The sequence below is a fragment of the Bos mutus genome, chromosome 10 (genome assembly GCF_027580195.1).
Source record: "Bos mutus isolate GX-2022 chromosome 10, NWIPB_WYAK_1.1, whole genome shotgun sequence".
NCBI classification, from domain to species: domain Eukaryota; kingdom Metazoa; phylum Chordata; class Mammalia; order Artiodactyla; family Bovidae; genus Bos; species Bos mutus.
This window is the reverse complement of record NC_091626.1, coordinates 32,430,627-32,455,527: the sequence shown is the minus strand read 5'-3', so window position 1 is coordinate 32,455,527 and position 24,901 is coordinate 32,430,627. Positions and strand designations below refer to the sequence as shown.

Here is a 24,901-nt window from a genome sequence, read left to right as displayed (position 1 = left end):
AGACTGGATGAAAAATGAAAAAGTGAATTACTTGTCAGGGTACCACCATTCCTTGGAGGCACTTAAACTCCTACAAAGAGCATTTTCCAGAGGCTGGAATGCTGTAGTTATGCTCTCTAGGTGTCTTGAAAGTTTCAATTGATCTCTTTGCCATCTTCACATATTGAGCCAAACTCAAACATAAATCTGAGTCTTCTGGGACAAGAAGCTGCTCTTTAATTCTTTGTTAGCCTAGGGGTGCAGAAGGTGCCATCTGAACAGCTGAGAGAATGCAGTGGAAAATATAGCTTTTAAACCTCGTGGGATTAAGAAACATTTCACATTAGCCAACCTGATAGAAGCCTGATTATTTCTCCAAGAGTAGCTGTATACTTTAAACCAGTGGTCCCCAGCATTTTGGGCACCAGAGACCAGTTTCATGGAAGACAGTTTTTCCACGGACTGGGTGAGGAGATGGCTTCAAGATGATTCAAGTGCATTATATTTATTGTGCCCTTTATTTCTATTATCATTACGTCAGCTCCACCTCAGATCCTCAGCCTTTACATACAGGAGGTTAGGGACCCTTGCCTTAAACTATAACCTGTGTTTCTGTTAAGCTTGAAATATTTTAAAAAAGGATAGAATTGTTCTAAGACTTTTAGATAATCTGCCAGACTAAAAGAAGACGGATTATCTAGTGAAGCCCATCTCACTGACAGCGGTCCTAAGGTTGTTATCAGTCTTCTGTGTCATGGGGAAGTTTGTATATATCTTGACTGGGGGACATCTATGGGCTGGGAATATAGGGCCAGTCAGTTGTGTGACCTCTGGAGTTGAACAGGCCATGTTCAATGCTGGTTGTCACCTCATGGGCCAAGCGACTAGTGCAGCCTGACTCTAGGGGACAAAATGAGGAAATTAAAACTTCTCAGAGATGCTCTAAAGATGAAGTGTCTTGCACTGAAGGCTTAGAAAATTAGAACCATTTATTTTTTTAAACTAACATTGAACAGTTTATTCTAGCCTGCAGACTCAAGCAGTAAGAGGTATTTGCAACTAGAGTGGTAGAAAGGGGTTGGAGGTAGAATTTTTAATAATTTTTTAAAAGCTTAAGTTAATTGGAAAGTGGCAAATGTTCTGTTTGACCACAATTTATTTTTTAAGATTAAATTTAAGTAACTGTCAGGATATGTCATTAAGCTGAACCCAACTGCAGGAGATAATTGCCTTTAGAGAGTTCTCCTCAGGGGATCATTGTATTTGCAGTTTTGAAGAATTTTTTTTCTTTTCATGAAATTGAATTAGCAGTGTACTGTTTTAATTTATTCTTCTGAAGTCCTCTTTTTTCCTCCCTCCTGAGTCCTTATATTCAGAAGAATCTCAAAATGAACTTTTCCCCCTACTATTTGGGTCTAAAGAATAACCCCTACCTAACTAGCCCACTTCCCTGGTGGCTCAGATGGTAAAGTGTCTGTCTACGATGCGGGAGACGTAGGTTCGATCCCTGGGTTGGGAAGATCCGCTGGAGAAGTAAATGGCACCCCACTCCAGTACTCTTGCCTGGAAAGTCCCATGGACAGAGGAGCCTGGTAGGCTACAGTCCATGGGGTTGCAAAGAGTCGGACACAACTGAGCGACTTCACATTCACGTTCACCTAGCCCACAAGGTAAAATGCTTCCAGGGGCCCAGACAAGAGAACAGAAATAAGGGCAGCTTAGTGGATGGGTATTTGTGGGCTGGTGGGGAGAGCAATGGAGGAGAACCCAGGAGAACAGCCTCTTCTAAAGGAGCTTGCTATAATAGATCTTCCTGTTTTCCCAGAGTCACAGGAAATCCTGATTTCTATATAAAATTTCTTGATTTTCAGAGTAATCCTTAGGTCACACAAACCCTCTGTGCAAGCTCGCTGTGCCCTGAAGACTGTCACCGTTTTAGTTTCTAGGTGAAAGAATTAAATGATCAGTTCTAAATCTGTGAATTTTCATTTCCTACGGTATGTATAAGTCCATGCAGGAGAATTGCACTAGACATTCTCATCATGAAAGATAATAATCCATTAATTATGCTCAGCCAGACTGCAAGAGTCTTGAGGATTAGGAAAGTGTTATTGTTTCTTTTTTTTTTTTTTAATTGAAGTATAGTTGATTTATAACGTTGTACCAATCTCTGCTGTAGAGCAAAGTGTTACATACATATATACATTCTTTTTTAATATATATATTTTTTCCATTATGGTGTATCACAGGATATTGAATATCATTCCCTGTGCTATACATTAGGAACCTTGTTTATACACCCTAAATATGATAGTTTGCATCTGCCAATCCACACTCCCAATCCATCTTTCTCTTTCCACCCTGTCCCCCTCCTCGTCACCCACAGGTCTATTCTCTCTGTCTGTGAGTCTGTTTCTGTTTTGTACATAGGTTCGTTTGTGCTATATTTTAGATTCCACATATAAGTGATACATGGCATATGTCTTTCTCTTTCTTACTTCACTTAGTATGATTATCTCTGGTTGCATCCATGTGGCTGCAATTGGCATTATTCCATTCTTTTTAGGGCTGGGTAATATCCCATTGTATATGTGCACCACGTCTTCTTTATCCATTTGTCTGTCGATGGACATTTAGGTTGTTTCCATGTTTTGGCTGCTGTGAACAATGCTACTATGAACATGGGGGAAACATATCTTCCCCCTATTATAGTTTTGTCCAGGGATATGCCCAGAAGTATAGTTTTGTCCAGGGATTTGCCCAGAAGTATAATTTTGTCCAGGGATGATATGCCCAGAAGTGGAATTGCTAGATCATTCTATCTTGAGTTTTCTGAGGAACCTCCAAACTGTTTTCCATATTGACTATGTTATTTTTTCTTCAGTAGCCTCAACTGTAGGTTTTTCATGAGATATTTGTGAGTTGACTGGCCGATTTAATTTTAAGTAATTCAATCTATGACTTTATTTTTATTAGCAAATAAAAAGAAACTTGGATGAGAAGCACGCCCGGCTTTACCAGACTCTGAATGAAGGTAAACAGCTGGTTGCATCCGTAAACTGTCCTGAACTAGAGGCCCAGATTGCCAAACTGGAAGAGCAGTGGTTGTCCCTAAACAAAAAAATTGATCATGAACTACACAGACTACAAACGCTTCTCAAACATCTGCTCAGGTATGTTTTCTCAGGGATTGATTGCTGTCAGGTTTTGCTGTGGAATAAGACCTCAGAAGGGTTCTGCAGTCAGCTAAATTTCACATGTCATCCCCCAGTGGTACAGTTTTTGATCATCTAAGGCAGTTGGGTCCCTCTTCCAGGCCAAAGGGGATCTAGAGTCTCTGATGTTGGTTCATAGGACTCAGGATAATGTGTAATCAGTTTTCTATGGAAACTAGGAGCTATGTTATAAAATTATATACATGTCACCTTTATGTCATGATGTTGCTCTTTCCTACACTCTTCCAAAATTCTTTTACATCTTAAAAATAATTTTAGCTAATGGAATACTTTGGAAAAAGTCTTTGAAGTTCTTCAAAGAATTTTTTTTTGCTTTAACAGCTCAAATCTTTTATAAAAAAAATTTTTATGAAGTATACTTGATTTATAATGTGTTAATTTCTGGTATATAGCAAAGTAATTCAGTAATATATGTATGTATTCTTTTTCATATTCATTTCCATTATGGTTTACTATAGGATAATGAATATAGTTTCCTGTGCTATACAGTATCTTATTGTTTATCTATTTTATATATATTAATAGTATTGTGTTTATGTTTATCTCAAACTCCTAATTTATCCTTCCCCCGCTTTCCCCTTTGGTAATCATAAGTTGTTTCCTATGTCTCTGAATCTGTTTCTATTTTGTGAAGAAGTTCATTTTTATCGTATTTTAGAATCTTCTTGTAAATGATTATCATATGCTATTTGGCTTTCTCTGTTTGACTTATTTCACTCTTGAACCCCTTGAGGAAGGTGGAAAACACATAATGTTTAACCTGATTCTCTTCCCTGCCCCTTAGGGGGCTGTCTTAACCTAAAGAAGTTTAGACATTTACCAGAGGGAGAGCATTTTGCTTGGATATTTTCATTCTATCAGATATATTGGCATCCACTGAACAGCAGTTTGCTGTTATATAGCTTAAATAAATAATAACAGCTTATAATAAATAAATGTTGGTTATATTTTTATTGTACACAAATCTATAGAGAACATTTGATGAATAAAAATAATGTCTTTCCTTACCTGTGGGTTTATTTTGGTATAGCTATCATAAATTTTTAAAAGAATATTTTAGACTTTAAATGCCTCTTTGTTCTTGATTAGTCATTATAGAATCATAGAAAATGACAGAAGCATCAGATTTGGGGCCTGGAATGAAACAGGGTATGCTGCTAAGTCACTTCAGTCGTGTCTGACTCTGCGACCCCATAGACAGCAGCCCACCAGGCTCCCCCGCCCATGGGATTTTCCAGGCAAGAGTACTACTGGAGTGGGGTGCCATTGCCTTCTCTGAAACAGGATATATAATCCTTTAAAAAAATCATGATTTTGTTCTGAATACCAGGTTTGGTCAACACAAGAAATCATACAGTGAAACAGAAGAAAATTTGTGGGTATTGCATATTGTTTCTTATTTCCTTTCTCTCTCGCTTTGCTCCTGTTAGTTATAACAGAGATTCAGATCAGTTAACCAAGTGGTTGGAGTCTTCTCAGCAAACTCTGAACTATTGGAAAGAGCAGTCCCTCAATGTGTCTCAGGACCTGGACACAATCAGAAGCAACATAAACAATTTTTTTGTAAGTTGTAATAGAATATGCTTGAATAATTATTGGTTGGCTGTAAATAGCAGGGGAAAATTATGAGAGTTGATGTATTTCATCTCCACAACCTTTATGTGTGGATAAGGAATAAGACTTGGGCTAATAGCAGCTGTATTCTTTAGACTTAGAACTATTTGTTTATATTGTGACTTATATGTTTATAATACTGATAAGGTATATTTTTTAATTGGCTCTATAAAATATATGTAAATTTAAAACTTACTCTGACATGGAACATGTTTCATAAATGCAGAAAATATCTCTCCCACCAACTCCATCCCAAAACCTCACAAGATAATCAATTCATAAATGTTAGTTAATAAATACATGATTTTAAATTGTTCTTACAGAATTGATATTTCCACTAAAATGTTATTGTTCTATTGTTTTCAGGTCTTTTTTTTTTTTTAAGAAAGAGTAGTAACTTTTGTAATATAAATTATACTTCCAATACCTGTTTGTCTTTTCTCTTAGTCTTTTCTCCACTTTTCATATTTTGTAGCTATCACTCATTTTGATGTTAAAATGAAAATATTTCTTAAATTTACTTGGAGAAAGCTTATAAATACACAGGAATATTTTCAAATATTTTAGTTAAAATTTTGTTGCATTTAATTCACTCAGTATGAACTTTGTGCTGTGTACCATAGTTTCTTTTTAAAGTTGAAATGATTTGGCTATTTTTAAAAACAATAATCCATCAAATTATAACCCCCTCGAGGGGCAGGAATTTCATCTCTTTTGTGCCCTGCCATATATTTAATGCCTGCAACAGTGCCTGACATTTAGGAAAAATGTGTGTGTGCATACATGTGTGAGTGCATGTATACACATGTGCGTATACATATAAATATTTACTATTTGAACTCAGTTATTTAGCTTTGAACTCTAACCAGTTATTCTGATTCTTAATTACTCCATGCCGTATTTATATATTAAAAGTTTCTCTCTTTTATTATGTATTTATTGAATTTGGCTGTGCCGGGTCTTCGTCGCTGCGTGTGGGCTTTCTCTAGTTGTGGCCAGCAGCGTCTACTCTCTAGCTGTGGTGTGCAGGCTTCTCACTATGGTGGCTTCTCTTGTTGCAGAGCGCAGGCTCTAGGGCGCATGGGCTCAGTAGTTGCAGCAAGTGGAATCTTTCCAGACCAGGGATTGAACCCATGTCCCGTGCATCGGCAGGCAGATTCTGGACCACCAGGGAAGTCCTTCAATGTTTCTAAATTTTAAAACTGTTTGCTTTTAGGAGTTTTCAAAGGAAGTTGATGAAAAGTCCTCCTTGAAGACTGCAGTTCTAAGTACTGGAAACCAACTCCTTCACCTGAAGGAGGCTGATACGGCAACACTGAGAGCTTCTTTGGCACAGTTTGAACAAAAATGGACAGGGCTCATAACTCAACTTCCAGACATCCAAGAAAAACTTCACCAGGTGAGTATTCAAAGACCCAGCATTTGAATTAGCATCCATTTGTTAACGCACAACTCTTTTAAAATCATTTCTCTGACTCAATAATTTTCATTGACACCACCTTTTTTTTCTCTGGCAGCACTGAATATAGGTCTTAATTACTGAACTTTCCTCCAGTGGGATCTTTCTTAAGAGAGAAATCAGGCTTAATTACTTTATTTCCCAGTTTATCTGCACCACTGTGTTAGTTTATGTGAAGGTCATTGTCATTGTTTTGGGGTCACTTATTCTGAGCTTGAATGCTGGGTTTGTTTTCATGAGTAACTTGCATAATTATGTGGCATGACCTTTTATCAAACTAGATATCATCGTCAGTGATGCCCTGATTCATTTTGTTAACTGCAGGTAATTAAATGGAAATCATTTTGTTTTTGCAGCTTCAGATGGAGAAATTGCCATCTCGTAAAGCAATCATGGAAATGATTGACTGGATGAACAATGTGGAACATCAAACTGAAGATGAAGACTCTGAGCATTCACTGAGTTCTGCATCTCAAGTTAAAAATCTTCTTCAGAAGTACAAGGTAATTATCCAAAAAAAAGCCAGAAGCCATTTCATGAAATAAAGAAGGCAAGTCTGTGGGGAAAGAAATACTGAACAAAGAGACATGTAGAATATAATTTAGAAATGCTGATTTTATCAGTGGGGAATGGGATGGTGGATGATTCTAAAGAGAGAAGTTAGTATACTTGCTCTTATCCTGTCCTGATTCTTTTGGTAGCTCCCATTATCACAGTACAGAATCCAAGATTTCCGGCGGCCTCTCTTTTCCTCTCCAGCCTCATCTCTTCATTTTTCCACGTAAACCCTGAACTCTGCCTGAACCAAGTCCTTTGTGGTCCGTCCACTGCTCCTGGGGCTCTCCCACTCATGTTTTTGTATGTGCTGTACCTTTGGCCTAGGAATTCTAGTGTCCCACTTTTAGCCATGGGAATCTTCTTAGTCATCCTTCCAGAGTCAGGTCAAGTGTCTCCTCATTTGGAAATCTGACTCTCCCAGCCAGATCAGTTTACTTTCCAGGATTAGGTATCTGCATGGTGCTATCAATAGTTCCTATCACCTGGTATTGTAATTATTGAGTTGGCCAAAAAGTTTGTTCCAGTTTTTCTATCACATCTTATGGAAAAACTGGAATGAACTTTTTGGCCAACCCAATGTTTCTTTACTTGCCCATTTCCCCACCTTGACTTTGCTTCTTGAGAGCAGGAGCTTCTCCTTTACCTTCCCAGCCCACCTAGCACAATAGGTATTAAGTAAATGTCCCTTGGATAAGAGAATGCCTAAGGAAAACTTGATATCCTTCTACAAATAGATAGGAATGTGGACTTCTCCATGATATTCAATTTCAAGTAGATTTAACTAACATTTAACAAGCCACATGCAAATACTTTTTGTGTGCCAGCAAGGTGTTTGCCACTAGGAACACAGAGAGAAATGAAGACTCTGGTCATTGCTTTCTAAGACCTCATAGGCTAATAGATCTAGCCTCTGGTCCGGTAAAGAACCTGCCTGCCAGTGCAGGAGACGTAGGAGATGTGGATTCAATCCCTGGGTCAGGAAGATCCCCTGGAGGAGGAAATCGCAACCCACTCCAATGTTCTTGCCTGAAGAATCCCAATGACAGAGGAGCCTGGCAGGCTACAGTCCATAGGGTCGCAAAGAGTCAGACACAACTGAAGTGATTTAGGACAGGCAGAAAATGAATGGCTTAAGCACAAATTTAGGTATTAGTAACGATTTTCTTTTTAACTCCTATCCCATCCTAACTTCAGTGAGTAGTAGAATCTGTAGAGGGACTATATGTATTTTTCTCACAGGCCCTAGCAACCTAGCACATAGCTTGGTTTTCCCCCTAGATGTCTCCAAAGGAGGTGCTCGAACTTGCCAGGATAAACCTAACAAGTATTAGGCTTGAAAGAAACATGCTTGGCCCTAAGGAGGGTTTAGGATTGCTCTAGAACTTAAAGTCATCCAAACTTGGAGGCTCCTGAGACAGTCCCCAGGGGAACAGAGAAGCTGCCTAAACTGGCATTGTTCCTTAAAAGTGTCCTGGGTTTTCTGAGAGTTTTAACTTCAGGCTTCCCATCCAGTCATTTCACAGAATGACTCTGAATTCCAATGTAGCTCTCAGGAAACCTCTTACAGGAACCCCTTGGCAGATCTTGGGTCTTGATTTTGGTTCCTATGATTCTACTACCATTCATGGTGCCATCTCTGATTTTTCAGTCTGTTTGAAAGCCATGAGTCTCTCTGTTCCAGAAACGTGTAATTCCCAATAAGGCTCTCCACTCAAAGTAGACACCTGGTGGGGTTGGGGAGGGGTAAAATGTAAGTCTGGACAGGTGCCCCTTGATGACCCAGTGGCAGCCTGGGGCCCCCTACAGCACAACAAAGGGGAGGTCCAGTTCCTCTAACCTGTTTCAGTTCAGGCGTTGGTGGTTTAACTTTGTTTTCTTTGTTTTAGGAGTTTAGAATGGAAATGGACTATAAACAATGGATAGTTGACTTTGTAAACCAGTCATTACTTCAGTTAAGCACCTGTGATGTAGAAAGTAAGCGCTATGAGAGAACAGAGTTTGCAGAGCACCTGGGAGAGATGAACCGCCAGTGGCAGCGGGTCCACGGAGCCCTGAACGGCAAGGTGAACTCATGGTCACATGTGTGATTTGGCCTTCGCAAAATTCCACTTTCTGAAAAATTTACAAAGACATTTATGAGTCTTTCCTAGTGGTCCAGTGGTTATGAGTCTGTGCTTCCACTGCAAGGAGTGCAGATCCAGTCCCTTGTCAGGGAATTAAAATCTTGCATGCTGCACAGAGTGGCCAAAAATAAATAAATAAATGGACATTTGTGTGGTTAACTTACAGTCAAACCTAATAATCATCTCAATTCTAGCCCCTTTTAAATCCAGAGCTTCAGCATTCTCCATTGGTGCATTTAAGAGTGGGAAATTGAATTAGGCAAGTGAAGATGAGACATGTTATTTAGAAAGACGTCGGGTATTGCATGAGGCTACTAACTGGTCAGAGGTTTTGACATTTTCTTTGAAAGTAGATGTTCAAAAGCAGCAAAGCTATTTCAGATTTAGGACTATAAAAAGGAAGAAAAATGTATATGACTTATTGTTAGATTTTTATTCCATGACTGAAAAGACTAAGGAAACCTACTCTTGGGAAAATATTTAATATTCATATATAATAGTGAAATTGGTTGATTTCTTTGTTGTGTACAGAATGCAAACAAATAGATTTATACAATTAAGTTTAAGTACATGAATGAACAAAGAACATGAACAGATAATTTACAGAAGAGAAAATTATAATTAGCAAATAAACATAAGGTTACAGCTTTGACAGCTGAAATAAACATTAATAACATTATACGCTTACTAAACTAGAACAAGATAAAGATAAAAGCCCAAAGCTTTCACATTCATGCAGATAATGGCTTCAATACCTTTTTGGAAAGCCTTCAGAAAATTTCAAGAACGATAATAATCATCTTACTTCTTAAAACAGCAATCCACTTCTTATACATTTATCTAAAGTAGATAGTCCTTTGAAAAGGAACAGATATGTGCACAGAGTGTTCAACATTACTTATTCTGGTGAAAAATGTAGACTGCTTGAATTTCCAACTTGAGAGAAATATTAATAATTAATCATATGGTGTCCATTTGATGAGGTATCGGGCAGCCTTTTGAGTGAATGCAAGTCATGCCACAGCAAGTGCCTGTGGCATATGAAAAGGAGTATTAAACTTTATATATACTGTGGTTGTAACCTAATAAACATTGTGAGCATTGGAAATGAGGAGAATCACAGACTGAAAAAATACTACTTTATTAAGTTTATGCATTATTTGTGATATTCTTTATACTGACAGTTTTTAAGAGAGTCTAATAAAGAGAGTCTGGAAAAAAGAACATTTTCTTAAGCTTTACATATATCAATAGATGATGCCGTGAAAAAATATTGAGTGTTAGCAACATGAGTCTGTTTCCCAAAGATACTGTGGCACTCCAGAACAGCCAGTATCCTTAGCAGGTTAGTTTTCATTTCAAAAAGGAGATTGTTATTCTTATTTCCTGGTTTATGAATCTTTATTCCAAAAATTATTGGGGAATCTTATGCAAAATGTTAGAAATATGACAGGAAACAAAAGTACCCTCTTAAAAGTATCATGACATTCACATTTTAAAGCATGTAGTTGAAAATAAGAAAATTTTTATTTCTTATTCATAACTGGTAGATACAACATTTAGAACAACTTTTGGAAAGTATTACTGAGAATGAAAACAAAATACAGATTCTGAACAACTGGATGGAGGCCCAAGAGGAGAGACTGAAAACTTTACAAAAACCTGAAAATGTGATCTCGGTACAGAAGACGCTCCTGGATTGTCAGGTGAGAAGGTGCATAGCTCGGGCTGTTAGCTAACCCTCCTCCCCCGGGGAGCAACTCAAGCTGCTGCAGTTTCTCAGGGTTCTCCTCCAACCCCCAGGTCCGTCCTTTCTTATATAAAACAGAGAAGTGTCCATGTGTTTTACAGAATTGCAAAATGCTATTTTTTTTTTCCTGATGAGCAGAAAAAGGTATTTTCGTGGTTATTGTTCTTAAGAGATTTGAATGTTATTCTTAAGAAAAAAATGTTGGGAGTGCCCTCGCAGTCCAGTGATTGGGATTTGGTGCTTTCTCTGCTGTGGCCCAGGTTGACTCCCTGGTAGGAGAACTGAGATCCCACAAGCCGCATGGTGTGGCCAAAATTTAAAAAAAAAAAAAAAAAAATTGCAAGGGAATTTTGATTTAGATGTTTTCCAATATTTGTGTATTTATTAATTTATCTACTGTTTACAAAATTATTCTGTCTCTGTGATTTTTATTATTTCATTCTGTTTCTTCAGAGGAAAGTGGCTTTCTTTTACCTACTGTGTAACGTGTTCTAAAAGGGGTGCTTTCCCTTGGAGACCCTGTCTAAATCCCATTTGGACGGGAGCGTGTTGGCTGTGCCCTTCTTTCATTCAGTCATCATTCTCCAGGTCACTCAGTCTTTAAGGTCCCCCACCCTTCCTCCCCACTGCCCTGATCGTGTCACTCCTCCTGAGAGCCGTCCCCAGGTTCCTCGGCTTCTGCACCGCCTATACGAAGACATGACGCTCCTCGCTGTTGGGTGGAAAGTCAGCTCAGACCCCAATTCTACTTCGAAGGTTACAAAATGATACTGGATAGAACACGGGTGGCAACACCACCATCTGTGTTCATTTTCAGATGGTCTATCCTGTTTCTGACTACCCACTAGCCATTTCCACTTTTTTGTTTGTTGTCGTTCAGTCGCCGTGTCGTGTCAGACACTTTTGCGACCCCATGGATGGTAGCCTGCCAGGCTCCTCTGTCCATGAGATTTTCCAGTCAAGAATTCTGGAACGGGTTGCCGGTTCCTCACATACAACTCCTGAGTGGAAACTCAGTCCTACAGCACCCCCAACAGGCCACCCTGGTTTCACTGGAGTTCTAAGTTATTCATGCCTGGGATGTCATCACCATTTTCCAAATGAGAAAATGCAGGTTGGGGGTTTGATGACTTTATGCTTGGTCCAACAGTCAGTACAGGGCAGATATGGAATGGAGGCTATATCTCCTAGACTCTTTCTACTATTCCATGATGATAAGGGCTTGCTACCTAGACTCTTCTAAAGTCTAGAGCCACATAATAACTGAAATATTATTGTAAAAATTATTAGTGTAAAAAATTATTATTGTAAAAATTCATCCTGTAATTGTGTAAATTCATATTATAAAATTTCATTGTAAAAACTGAGTTGCATATGATTAAAATGTCTTTTGTGTAATGTTATTTTATTATATATTCTAATGGCAGTTTTACTTGAAAAGTACAAACTCCTCTTACCCTTATTCATTATTTTGTAATATTGCACAAATGAAAACCTTTTTCCCTCTGGCCTTTCCAGGATATAGAAAATCAACTTGCAATGAAATCCAAAGCATTGGATGAGTTGAGACAAAATTACCTGACTTCGGAGAGTGGGACAGTGCCATTGTTGGAAGACACAGCATCCAAAATTGATGAGCTATTTCAAAAGAGAGACAATGTTATGAACCAGGTACTAGAATTCATTCAAAATGTACCATTTCTTTTCAGATATCCTTCTTTTATCTTATTTGTTGTTTATTGGTGACTACTTGCTCTATACCAAAACCTGAAAAATTGCTGAGAAGAATACTGAAGTGAAGTACAGAAACATATTTTAAATCTCATGGGTTTTTTTTCCCCTTCACTGGATAATTAGAGGCAAAATCACCAACTTCCCACATCTTTGGCAAGCTTGAAGTTCACTTGGTTATCTTTGTTTTGTCTAATTCACTAATACACTCAAAAATGTCTCCAGCCTACCCCCAAAACCCTACAGAGCAGCTGGCATTGTCTGCTGGTCAGATATACAGGAACAGCCATGAAGAAGCAGCTCAGATAGCCCACTCCCAGGGAGATAGCCCAGGGGTGGTGGGGTGTGGTTCTGTCCCATGTAGCCTCCGTTAAGCTGGAAGCATGGTCAGCATAGGAGAAGCTCCAGAGGTGGGGAGAAATGGCATGTGGTGAAGAGAAAGCGTAGGAGAGTGTGGATGACATCTGCTGATTGTATCAAAGGCGTGACAAAGTCTGCATTTACCCCTTCCAGAAGAGCACCCAGAGAAAAAGGACAGTCATCCTTAGACTCTTCAACTTTGACATCTCCCCACAATTGGAGGGAGAAACTGTAAACAGTAGCCTATTATAAGTGTGTCCTTGTTTCCCAGAGAGCCCTTGTTGTGGATTATTTGTCATTTACTGAAATCTACTTTCAACCATTTGTTTCAAGAGAGAATTGGGAGTAACCTCTCTAAATGAAATCCAGAGGTAACCTTCAGCCTCATTCCTCCCCCAGAACTCAGGCAGGAAAGTAGGGATGAGCTTAACATATCTTCTGTGAGTCATTTGTTAACATATCTTTTGTGAGGCGCTATGCTCACTGCCAAGGGTACAGTGATAAACAAGAAAATAAATGGTTCTTGCCCTCAAAATGCTTCAGCCTCCAGAAGGATACCTGTAATAAAAGGATGGAGTGACAAGTGTTGGCAGGGAGATGAAGACGTTGAAACCTCCTACACTGCTGAGACTGTGTAGGTTTTTTCCGCAAATGTCTGCTTTCAGTTCTCTTGGGTATATACCTAAGAGTAGAATCAGTGGGTCATATGGTAACTCTATACAGCATTTCACTTTCTGAGGGACTGGCAGATGTTTCCATAGAGGCTGCACACCTTTATGTTTTCATTGCAATGTATGAGGGTTCCAATTTTTCCCTGGTCTCGCCAACTCGATTAGTTTTTATCGAACTTTGAGGATAGCCCTTCTAGTGGCTGTGAAGTGGTATCTTGGGGTTTTGATTTATATTTCTCTAATGACTGTGGATGTTGTATGTCTTTTCATATGCTTGTTGGTCATTTGTATATATTCTTTAGAGAGATGTCTATTCAATCCCTTGCCTATTTTTTAGTTGTCTTTTTATTGTTGCGATGTAAGTGTTCTTCTCTACATAATACATAAAAATTTTTACACTTACATATTCTCAGTTGTGTCAGGAATCATTAAAATGCTTCAAATTTCAACTTTTCATAATTACCAAAACACATTGAAGGATAAAATACAGCCACCATTGCATCTCTTCCCACTTTGCACTTGCTCATCATTTTGGCCAAGCATGTTCCCCTCCAATTTATACCTGCTCTGCAGGAGTAACCAGACTTAAGTGCCAGGTAACCCAGGGAACCCTTTACATTTATAATGCTTTATAGTTTGCAGAGCATTTTCACAAACACTACTTCTTTCTTTATGTTTTCTTTTATCTGTTCTGTGGATTAAAAAGCAGACTTAAGGATTAAATACCTTGCCCAAGGTCAGAAAGCTAACAGGGTGTCACTGAAATGTGAAATCTCAGATTCTGATTCCTCACTCAGGGTTTTTTCCCTGGTCTGCCGCTCTGTAGGCTGAACTCTCCATGCTGATCCTTCTGGTCTCAGGGCTCTTTTCCATTCACCTATTCTAAAACTTAACCTTTGATATTTCTTGTTCATTTACCCACCTTCAGTGAATCATCAGAGCTCCACTCTGAAATTAAAATACCTAACTTGGATACAGTGGTAGAGTCCTTAGAAGAGAAAAAAGAGATGAGCGAGCCTCTTGTTGATGATTTCCTAAATATGTTTCTACTTTTTTGTATAGGTCAATGAGCTCAAGACCTCCATGCAGTCTGTTGTACAGGAGTGGAAAATTTATGATAAACTCTATGATGAAGTGAATATGATGACAATCCGATTCTGGTACTGCATGGAACACAGCAAGCCTGTGGTTTTATCATTAGAGGCCTTAAGGTGCCAGGTGCAGAACCTTCAGGTAAATTAACCAGATCTTGGCACAGTGCATTATTGGCAGAAAATCTCCAGTGGAAGAAAGCATAGATGTGGACACAGCTGCTGTTGTGTTTTCCACAGAGAAACATGAAACAATGTTTTAAACAGCAGCATTAAACATATAACTTGTAATTTCAAAATGAATTACATGAACCCAATGAGTGAAACTTTGTAAATACATATTGTGAGTTTTTCTTCATCTTTCATGTTCATATTATTTCACAATTTAAAGGTTTTAATTTGGGGGTGTTTTTGTTTTTTTTTAAGTGTACAATTTTAAGTTCTAGCCTCAAATGAAAGAATACCTTCTTGGTTTTCTTCTTCATATTTCTGATAATTTACGGCTGCCCTATTAAGGTTTGAGTGCTAATATTATTGTGATATAGTGGCAAGTGTCTCTGGATGAGGCCAGTTCATTCTGAAGCTGACATACCTGCTCTGTCCTCCTAGACTCTTCAAGACGAAGCTGAGAGCAGTGAAGGGAGTTGGAAGAAACTCCAGGAGGTGATTGGAAAACTCAAAGAGTACTGCCCCTCAGTTGCTGAAATAATTCAAGAGAAATGCCAAAATACTCACACAAGGTACGCTTCAAGATGCGACTTGAATGATAGAGCAGATTTTTTTATCTTAAAAAAGAAAAGATTTTTTCATCTTACTAAGCCTTCTTAATCATCTGAAGTAACTGGTTTCATACTATTCTGGTCTCTTCTGCTTGCTTGGAAGGATCTAGTTCATGTAAGATTTGGTGTTGTGAGGGCTATTGTACTTGCCTTGTACAAGTGTTTGGTATAATCAATCTAGAACTAAGTACAGCCCTAGGATAGCCACTTTCAGTGGATAGAGGCTGAATGCCCGATGTGATCCTCACAGGCACTAAAAAAGCAGGCAGAAACGGACTAAGGGGTGGCCAGAAAGGCAACCTGTCTTACTGGGAACATTATAAGGTGGAAGAAAGTGGATGTTAGAGTACCTCTCAGGAGATATTTGTGAGATTCAGAGGAATTCTTTGATGACCTGCTTATGATTGACAGTTCCCTCTAAGGAGGGTGGCCCTGCTTAATTCTAGGCTTTTGCTGGATGGGGTATGAAGTTGGTTCAAAGCTGATTTGCACCAGACAGTGTTGATGAGATTAAGCCACCCTCGGTGATCTTCTCCATCCTTCCTCCATGCACATTCAGCCTCACCTGTGAACCAACTTGGAACAAGTGTTGAATAAGCGACACCACATTTCCACACCCTGCAGTGGTGTCCTGAGCTCTTGATCCAGTCTTTAGTGGAAGGAGGGGGAGAAGGGAAGGTAAAGAGGGACACAGACACATATCTGATTTCACATACAGTATTGGGACCACCCTCAAAACATTTGGTGGTGGTGCAGGTTGCTGTTAAAGGGGTTGGCTTGTCACCACTACCCAGACTCATTCAGTTGTTAATACAAGAATATATAAGCAGTCATACTGAAAAAGACTGAAGAAAATGGCACTAAATTGCCAACAGTAGTTATCTCTAGATTACTGAGATATCAAGTGATTTTTTTTTTTTTTTACTTCCTCTGTATAGATAGGTGGGTAGATAGGTAGATAATCTCAATATAGGTGTGGATAGATTTAAATATACATGTTTTGTGGAGGGTTATGAGCATACGTTGTACTTATAATTGGATAAAATCTTATTTTTAAAACAGATGGTTTTGAGGAAATTTGTGACATACATAAAAGTAAAGCAATTATGCCATTTTTTACCTTTTTCACCCATTTAGTGGGGTCACTGATATTGTGAAACAATCATTCTCACTTGCTTCAGGTGAGAATGTAAATATTTTAATGTTTTCAGAAAGCAGTTTGAACATATACCTATAACCTTAAAAATATTTACATATTTATATTCTTTGACCCAAGAATTCTCTTTTAAAAATCTAGTGTAAAGCCAATATCTATAAATACAGAAAAAAAACCTTTGAATAAAGTTGTATCTGAGTGTTATATTTGGAAGCAAAAATTGAAAATTACTTCAATATCATACTAAATTAGAATTTGGAAATTTTAAAATAGACCATTTATAAACCATTATGTACATCCATCTAAAATTAGGCTTATTTTTTATTAATAACATGGCAAAATTTTTTTAAGTGGGAAAGGAAGGCAAAATGTTACAGTCCATATTATGGATTAAAAACAAATTTTTAATTTCTACCTTTTTTTTAACTTTCAATTTTAATAAAATGAAAAATGTATTACAGAAAATGTTTTTCTTATTATGATTTTTAGTTTTTGTAGCAGTTTGATAGTACATTTGAGAGCCAAAAAATTTCATACAACCAATGAATGTGCCAGCCCCACAAAATTAGCTAATTTTCATGGATGCGAAAATACTTTTATTATTTGCCATTGTTCATAATTTGGAGAAAGAAATAGCAACCCACTCCAGTATTCTTGCCTAGAGAATCCCGTGGACAGAGGAGCCTGTTAGGCTGCTGTCCATAGGGTCCCACAGAATCTGACACGACTGAAGCAACTTAGCATGCATGCATGCATGCATTGGAGAAGGAAATGGCAACCCACTCCAGTGTTCTTGCCTGGAGAATCCCAGGGACAGAGGAGCCTGGTGGGCTGCCATCTATGGGGTCACAGAGTCGGACATGACTGCAGTGACTTAGCAGCAGCAGCATCATAATTTGATGATATTTACTCTAAGTGAGATATCTAACTAGGTTTCATCAACAGCTCTAGTTATGTTCACCTGGAATCCAAAGGTGATTTATTTTTTAGCCTGGTCCTCATGGAGACCAGCTATGTAAATCTGGGGCCTGAGTACTCCACTGCTGCCTGCCTTCATAGACAGCGCGCTAGCATCCTTTGAAGGGCACACCTGGGGACAATTTTCTCATATGATTAAGATCAGTAACTTTCTGCTGCAAATCAGCCTAAGTAGTAAGAGAATATACAGGAATTAACATTCCTCTAAAGAACAAAATATTATCAAGTACCAGGTAATATCTGCCATTTTTTCCTCAATTCACAAAGAAATTAGTCCTATAACAAAGCATGTGTCTACAAAACAGTAAAACGTTAGAAAATGTAGAAAATAAGCGCCCTTTGCTGAGAAGTAGAAAAGTATATATTTATTTCTACTTTTATATAAGGAACCTATTGCTTTTGTAATTAGAAAATAAATTTGACATAAATACATTTTAAATAAGGCCTATCTAAAGACCTGCTTTATGAAACAGGAGCCCTTCCCATGTGGAGACATTTTCATCAGGTAAACAGTTTGGTACTTTTCCTCACCTTTGCCTAAAAGATGTTCATAATGCAATAGGTATTTCCTGCCAGTCACAAATTTTGCAGATTTTGTTGAGAATTATAAAGTCAATGAAGTATCCTAACTTGGAATTCTGTTGGAATTCTGTTTATATACTGATGATATCATTCATTTTGAAAAGGTATTGAACAGTGTCTTGTTAATTCATCTGCTGTTAGCTTAACGGATAGAGTATGCATTTGCTTTTTCTGTAAAGGAAGAGATGGATGGGGGTCCTGTTTCTTATTTTGCCCTGACAGGTGGACTCAGGTAAACCAAGACGTCGCAGACCAGTTGCAGAGGGCCCAGAGCCTGCTACAGCTCTGGCAGGCATGCAGCAGTGCTCACGCTGAAGCCGCAGCAAGGCTGGAGCCGCAGGAGACAAAGTGGCAGCAGCTCGCAAACATCAACACATCTGGGAACAACCTGGCAGAGGTCCTGCCCCCGGCCCTGCAGGGTGCAAAGGTAGGCGTTACGCCTGCTGGGAAAACCAAGCGCAAGACAGCCTTATGGACAGGGCCGTGACCCAGGGAGTAGCCAGACCACAGGGAGGGAGAAGTGGGTCAGGGAAGCAGCAGACCACGGAGGACACAGGCAAGGCAGGGACGTGTGGGGTTGGGAGAGCCAGGCAGTGGCTCACAGGTGAGGGTCGGGCAGCTGCTAGCTGAGTCAAGGGCACCTGACCACCTCCTTCCAAGTCTCCTCTTTCACTCTAGCAGGTAACTCTCTAAGGCAGAAGCCTTGTACAAAGTCTCCAATTAAAGCAGAAGTGTATCAGCTGAATGTGGGCATCTAAGAAGTAGATGTGGAATCTCTTGATTTAGAAAGAATTATAGATTTGCCCCTGTGTTAATAAGGCTTTTCTGTGGAAATAATGATTTTTAGACTAATATTTAAGAGTTATATACTTTTCTCTGTGGTTTTATTCTATTATGTTAATGATTGGCTATAAAGCAAATACTTTCTAATGTTAGATTAGGTGACCAGATACATTTTGTATCTTTTGATACTATAGGTCAAGTAAAGAAATATCAATTAGAGACAAGAATTCAACAGATATGAATCATATTTCTGATCAACTTCTACATAATCTGTTGTTTAAAAAAAAAAAAAAAACCAGAAATTCACATAGATGCAATATTTCCAAAATCAGTTCTAAAATTGGCTTGGTCAGTGAGATTCCACTCTCCCTACATATGAATCCATTTATGTTACATTTATGTTACAAAGTCTCAGACAGAGAGAAGGGTTGGATTGATCCTTTAAATGCCTTAAAGCAGATCCCTAAAGTGTTCGAGGATTAGAAATAGAACTCATAAGACTCTACCAAAGTCATCTCCAGTTTCTGTGATCTAGAAGCCCCAGCTTTATTTATCCGTGGTCACTTTTAGCTCTGAACTGACAAATTTGAAACTAGCACCAGTGATGTGCATCACATAAAGAAGCATTAGCTTTGTTGGCTCTTTAAAATAAACAGTAGGGCCTTCCCTGGTGGTCCACTGTGTAAGACTGCACTCCCAAAGCAGGGTTCCCAGGTTCGATCCCTGTTCAGGGAACTAGATCCCACATGCCATGACTAAAGATCCTACATGCCACAGCTGAGACCTGGTGCAGCCAAATAATAAACAAAATAAACAGTAAAAAAAAAAAAGCCACACCCACAATTTCAGGGGAGAAATTCTTCTAGATGTTGGTGGAGTGGCATGAGGTGGGCCTTTCCCATTTGTTCTGGGAAAGGAAGAGGAATGTTTTACAATCACTTTTTCTCTTCCAGGAGCTGCAGTGTGAGGTGCAGAAGACAAAAGAGGCGTTTCTCCAAAATTCCACTCTCCTGGATCGACTCCCACAACCTGCAGAGCCCAACACCCATGTGCTCCTGTCTAGTCAAATGCACTCCCTTCAGAGAGCTTCCTACCTGGAAAAGATGCTGCTTGTGAAAACAAATGAATTTGAGGTTCTTCTTACTTTTTCCATTCAAGTTATAGTCTTGGACACTTGCACACTCTGCACAGTTCCTAGTATCTTGTGAAGTGATAGTTATCAGTGCTTTGTGGGCTGCATGTTAGGGAAACAACAAAATAAAGATGCCCTAAACATATCTACCATTTGACACGATTCTGCAGTCATGTGATTCTTCAGTCACATTTCTTCTTTATTGAACTTGTTAAAGTGATATATTTTATATACTGTTCAGATCACACAGTATTTGAATCTTCAGGTGGGGTAATTGAGTCCCCCCAAAAAGAATGGCTGCTTAAAGCATGGCCATTTGTGGTATATTTTATTCTCTTTTTGAAAGCCTTTAGTTCATGAACTCTCAAAAAGATGAACAGAAGGCCATGGAGCTCCAGTATCACACAGCGGGGAAAACACTTAACTAGCAGGACTCTTCTATATGCCCCTGTCAAGCAGGTGGTCTGTTCACCCCTGTGAAGGCTTAGTACTTTACCAAAGGCACAAAGTAAATATCAGAGATGTTCTGGATATTCAAGATAATGAGCTGATAATGAACTCCTGAGGGCTGGAAACAACTTGAACTTTTATCACAAGGCTCTGCTTGCTTCTGTTGTAGATGCACATGAAAATTGTTTCTGATGAAAACTTCTCTTGTTCTAGTTTGTTCTATCACAATTCAAGGATTTTGGGGACCGGTTGGAATCTTTAAAAGGTCTCATTACACATGAAGAAGAGAATCTGGATAAACTCTACCGGCAAGAAAAAGAAGGAAATCCTGACTTATTCCTGGTATTGCTAATGTTTGTTATTTCTAGGGGCTCAGGCTCACCATAGGATAAAAAATAAGTGACTTACTGTCATATGATAAAATCCGTGTGCATCCTAACCCTTGAACCACATTCACTGATCTGTCTTCATTCTCATCCTATTTTCCCTAGTGTCTACAAAAGTATGACAACACAGAGATCTGTTTTATTTTTTTACACTTTAAATATACAATTCATTTGTCAATTATTTCCCTTTTTAATTTGTAAATTTATAATATCATTTTTAAAGATTACTTTCCATGTACAGTTTTTACAAATATTGGCTATATTGTACATATATGTACAATATATCCTAGAGTATATATATCCATGTTGTACAATATATCCTAGAGTCTATCTTAAACCCAATAGTTGTACCTCCCCCACCTCTGCTCCTGTATTGCCCTTGGCCCTGCCACTGGTAACGTCTGGTTTGTTCTCTTTATCTGTGAGTCTACTTCTTTTTTGTTATATTCACTAGTCTGTGGTGCTTTTTAGATTCCATCCATAAGTGATTTCATACAGTATTTATCTTTCTCTGACTTACTTCACTTAGCATAATGCCCTTCAGATTCATCCATGTTGTTGCACATGGCAAATGTTTGTTCTTTTTTTATGGCTAAGTAGTATTCCATTATATATGTACCATATCTTCTTTGTCCATTCATCTGTTGGTGGACACTTAGGTTGCTTCTGTATCTTGGCAATTGTAAATAATGCTGCTATGAACATTGGGTTGCACATATCTTTTTGAATTAGGTTTTGGAGGTGTTGGGTTTTTTTTTGGGGGGGGGCTATATACCCAGGAATGGAAATGCTGGGTCATGAGATTTATTTTAGTAATATGCCTCAATAATTTCAGTAGACTTTTAAATCTTAAAGTCTTTACTAGTTAGTTTCAGTGAACTAGAATAATCTAGCAATTGGATGTTGTGATTCATTGAATTTTTCTGGTTAGTGGAAGATCAAAAAGTAAAATACCCTATTAAATTAATGGTATTTTTTTCCTTCTTTATTACCTTAATAAGTTGAGTATAGTTAACATAGATGAATGAAGAATTAATGAATTCTGGATCTTTATCCTAAGGACCAATATTCATAAATTAAGAGTCAGCAAACTATGGCATAAGGTCTTAATGCAGCCCCCACCTGGTTTTGTAAATAATGTAGCCATGGCCTTCCACTGTTTATGTACTGTCTGTGGGAGTTTTCATGCTGAATGTTTGCCACAGAGATCATATGGCTAAGAAAAGGCTAAAATATTCATGATCTAGCCCTTAACAGAAAAAGTTTGCTGACCCTGACCTAGACTTTTAGAGCAGAGTTCTGTAGTGAGAACATGGATATTGTGAAGGATGTTTGCTGAATACATTGTTGACCGATATGCTGTCCCTAAATATTGTTTTAAAAATAAAATTTTGGTGAGTTTGCTTTCCTGTGATATCACCATAATGTGGATATTTAAGTAGCATGCTTTGCTAGAGTTATTTCAGGGATTGAATTTTCATTTACTTAATAAATAAACTGCATGATCTGTTGAAAGTCAAGTTGTTGGCAGACTAAATGGGACTTGAAGGTCCAGTGTGGATCCTTTAAAAAAAAAAGGAAGCTTATTTCCATCCTCTTCAAAGACAGGAATCCGAGATCACTCTCTGTTTCCTGGGCTGTTTTGATTCTGGCCATGTGTGCGGCTTATTCTAGAAAAGTCACAGAATTGACAGGCCTAGGTTCAGGTCCAATTCTGACACTAACTAGCTGTGTGACTTTGGGCAAGTCATTTACCTCTTTAAGCTCTGGCTTTCCCTCATCTTTGAGATAAGAAAGGCCTATAGGATTTCTGAGGCTTTTTCACCATATGCGTATCTTAGTGGCATCCAAAAGTCTGGAATTTAATTTCTTTTTCATAGAATCATGTGCTGGCACTGACGGCCCAGTCACCTGATATCGAGCATTTGAACGAAGTGAGCCTCAAGCTCCCACTTAGTGACGTAGCTATGAAGACATTACAAAACGTGAACCGGCAGTGGATCCGGGCCACGGCGACGGCGCTGGAACGCTGCAGGTCAGAACAGCCCAGCTCTCGCTTCTGCTTCAGTTGTGGTAAAATTGACGGTTGAGCGCAGTAATGTCATTGTTATGTGGGTCTCTTCTGTTTTTAAACCTTTGTAGTGAGCTTCAAGGAATTGGATTGAATGAAAAGTTTCTTCATTGCTATGAAAAGTGGGTCCAGCTTTTGGAGAAGATAGAAGAGACACTCAAGGCAAACATGGCTGACAGCCTTCCTGCTCTTCTAGAACAGCAGAAGACGTATGAGGTAAATAAACCCATGCTCTGCCCTCTGCCCCCCTCTCCCTGGGGCAGTACTCATGGGATGAGAGATTTAAGTAAAAGTATGCATAATACCTGTCAATCTTCAATCCCTAAACATAGAATGTATGTCTTTAAGCAAATTCAGTTGTCGGTTGATCATTTGCAAAACTCTCACATATTTCATAAATTTCCAAATATTGTTTTGCTACTCTGTTTTATTAATGACTAAACTTCTAGCCAGGCTTCAGCAATACATGAACCATGAACTTTCAGATGTTCAAGCTGGTTTTAGAAAAGGCAGAGGAACCAGAGATTAAATTTCCAACATCCATTGGATCATAGAAAAAGCAAGAGAGTTCCAGAAAAACATCTATTTCTGCTTTATTGACTATGCCAAAGCCTTTGACTGTGTGGATCACAATAAACTGTGGAAAATTCTGAAAGAGATGGGAATACCAGACCACCTGATCAGCCTCTTGAGAAATCTGTATGCAGGTCAGGAAGCAACAGTTAGAACTGGACATGGAACAACAGACTGGTTCCAAATAGGAAAAGGAGTACGCGTCAAGGCTGTATATTGTCACCCTGCTTATTTAACTTATATGCAGAGCACATCATGAGAAATGCTGGGCTGGATGAAGCACAAGCTGGAATCAAGATTGCCGGCAGAAATATCAATAACCTCACATATGCAGATGACACCACCCTTATGGCAGAAAGTGAAGAGGAACTAAAAAGCCTCTTGATGAAAGTGAAAGAGGAGAGTGAAAAAGTTGGCTTAAAGCTCAACATTCAGAAAACGAAGATCATGGCATCTGGTCCTATCACTTCATGGCAAATAGATGGGGAAACAGTGGAAACAGTGTCAGACTTTATTTTTCTGGGCTCCAAAATCACTGCAGATGGTGACTGCAGCCATGAAATTAAAAGACGCTTACTCCTTGGAAGAAAAGTTATGACCAACCTAGGCAGCATATTCAAAAACAGAGACATTACTTTGCCAACAAAGGTCCATCTAGTCAAGGCTATGGTTTTTCCAGTGGTCATGTGTGGATGTAAGAGTTGGACTATAAAGAAAGCTGAGTGCAGAAGAATTGATGGTTTTAAACTGTGCTGTTGGAGAAGACTCTTGAGCATCCCTTGGACTGCAAGGAGATCCAACCAGTCCATCCTAAAGGAGATCAGTCCTGGGTGTTCATTGGAAGGACTGATGTTGAGGCTGAAACTCCAGTACTTTGGCCACCTGATGCAAAGAGCCGACTCATTGGAAAAGACCCTGATGCTGGGAAAGATTGAGGGCAGGAGGAGAAGGGGATGACAGAGGATAAGATGGTTGGATGGCATCACCGACTCAATGGACATGGGTTTGGGTGAACTCCGGGAGTTGGTGATGGACAGGGAGGCCTGGCGTGCTGCGATTCATGGGGTCTCAAAGAGTCGGACATGACTGAGTGACTGAGCTGAACTGAACTGAAGCTCCTAGATTTTTCTGCAGTAGATGGAACTTCTGGCACAGCATTGGTTTCTTAGAATGTGAACATGGTGCCACTTAACCAAAAGCGTGTAAAAGTACTTCAGCTTCTCTTCCTATTTTCACTGAGCAGTTCTATAAAGTATTGAGGCACCTGGTATAATTGTAACATAAATAATTTTACAGAGGAGTTTCTTCATACTTTCACTGATGTATGTTTGAAAATCCTTCCACAGGCAGATCCTGCATTTCCAAACTACACATGATTAGTTCACTGTAACTTTTTAAAGTAGCTGATTTCAGTCTGCATTGTTACATTAAGGTCATCC

At 38.8% G+C, this 24,901-nt stretch overlaps 1 protein-coding gene across 9 annotated transcripts in view; it reads left to right on the top strand.

The window, feature by feature from the left end:
* SYNE2 (spectrin repeat containing nuclear envelope protein 2) overlaps window positions 1–24,901 on the top strand; it is a 239,426-nt gene that overhangs the window by 155,516 nt on the left and 59,009 nt on the right. For all 9 annotated transcript variants that reach the window (XM_070377739.1, XM_070377742.1, XM_070377741.1 and 6 more), the window contains 14 exons: window positions 2,956–3,152; window positions 4,646–4,778; window positions 6,046–6,228; window positions 6,645–6,791; window positions 8,733–8,909; window positions 10,520–10,675; window positions 12,238–12,390; window positions 14,544–14,714; window positions 15,182–15,312; window positions 18,290–18,494; window positions 19,804–19,983; window positions 20,646–20,774; window positions 22,699–22,853; window positions 22,961–23,105. In XM_070377739.1, coding sequence (XP_070233840.1) covers window positions 2,956–3,152; window positions 4,646–4,778; window positions 6,046–6,228; window positions 6,645–6,791; window positions 8,733–8,909; window positions 10,520–10,675; window positions 12,238–12,390; window positions 14,544–14,714; window positions 15,182–15,312; window positions 18,290–18,494; window positions 19,804–19,983; window positions 20,646–20,774; window positions 22,699–22,853; window positions 22,961–23,105 — 2,262 coding nt within the window. The remainder of the gene's footprint in view (window positions 1–2,955; window positions 3,153–4,645; window positions 4,779–6,045; window positions 6,229–6,644; window positions 6,792–8,732; window positions 8,910–10,519; window positions 10,676–12,237; window positions 12,391–14,543; window positions 14,715–15,181; window positions 15,313–18,289; window positions 18,495–19,803; window positions 19,984–20,645; window positions 20,775–22,698; window positions 22,854–22,960; window positions 23,106–24,901) is intronic.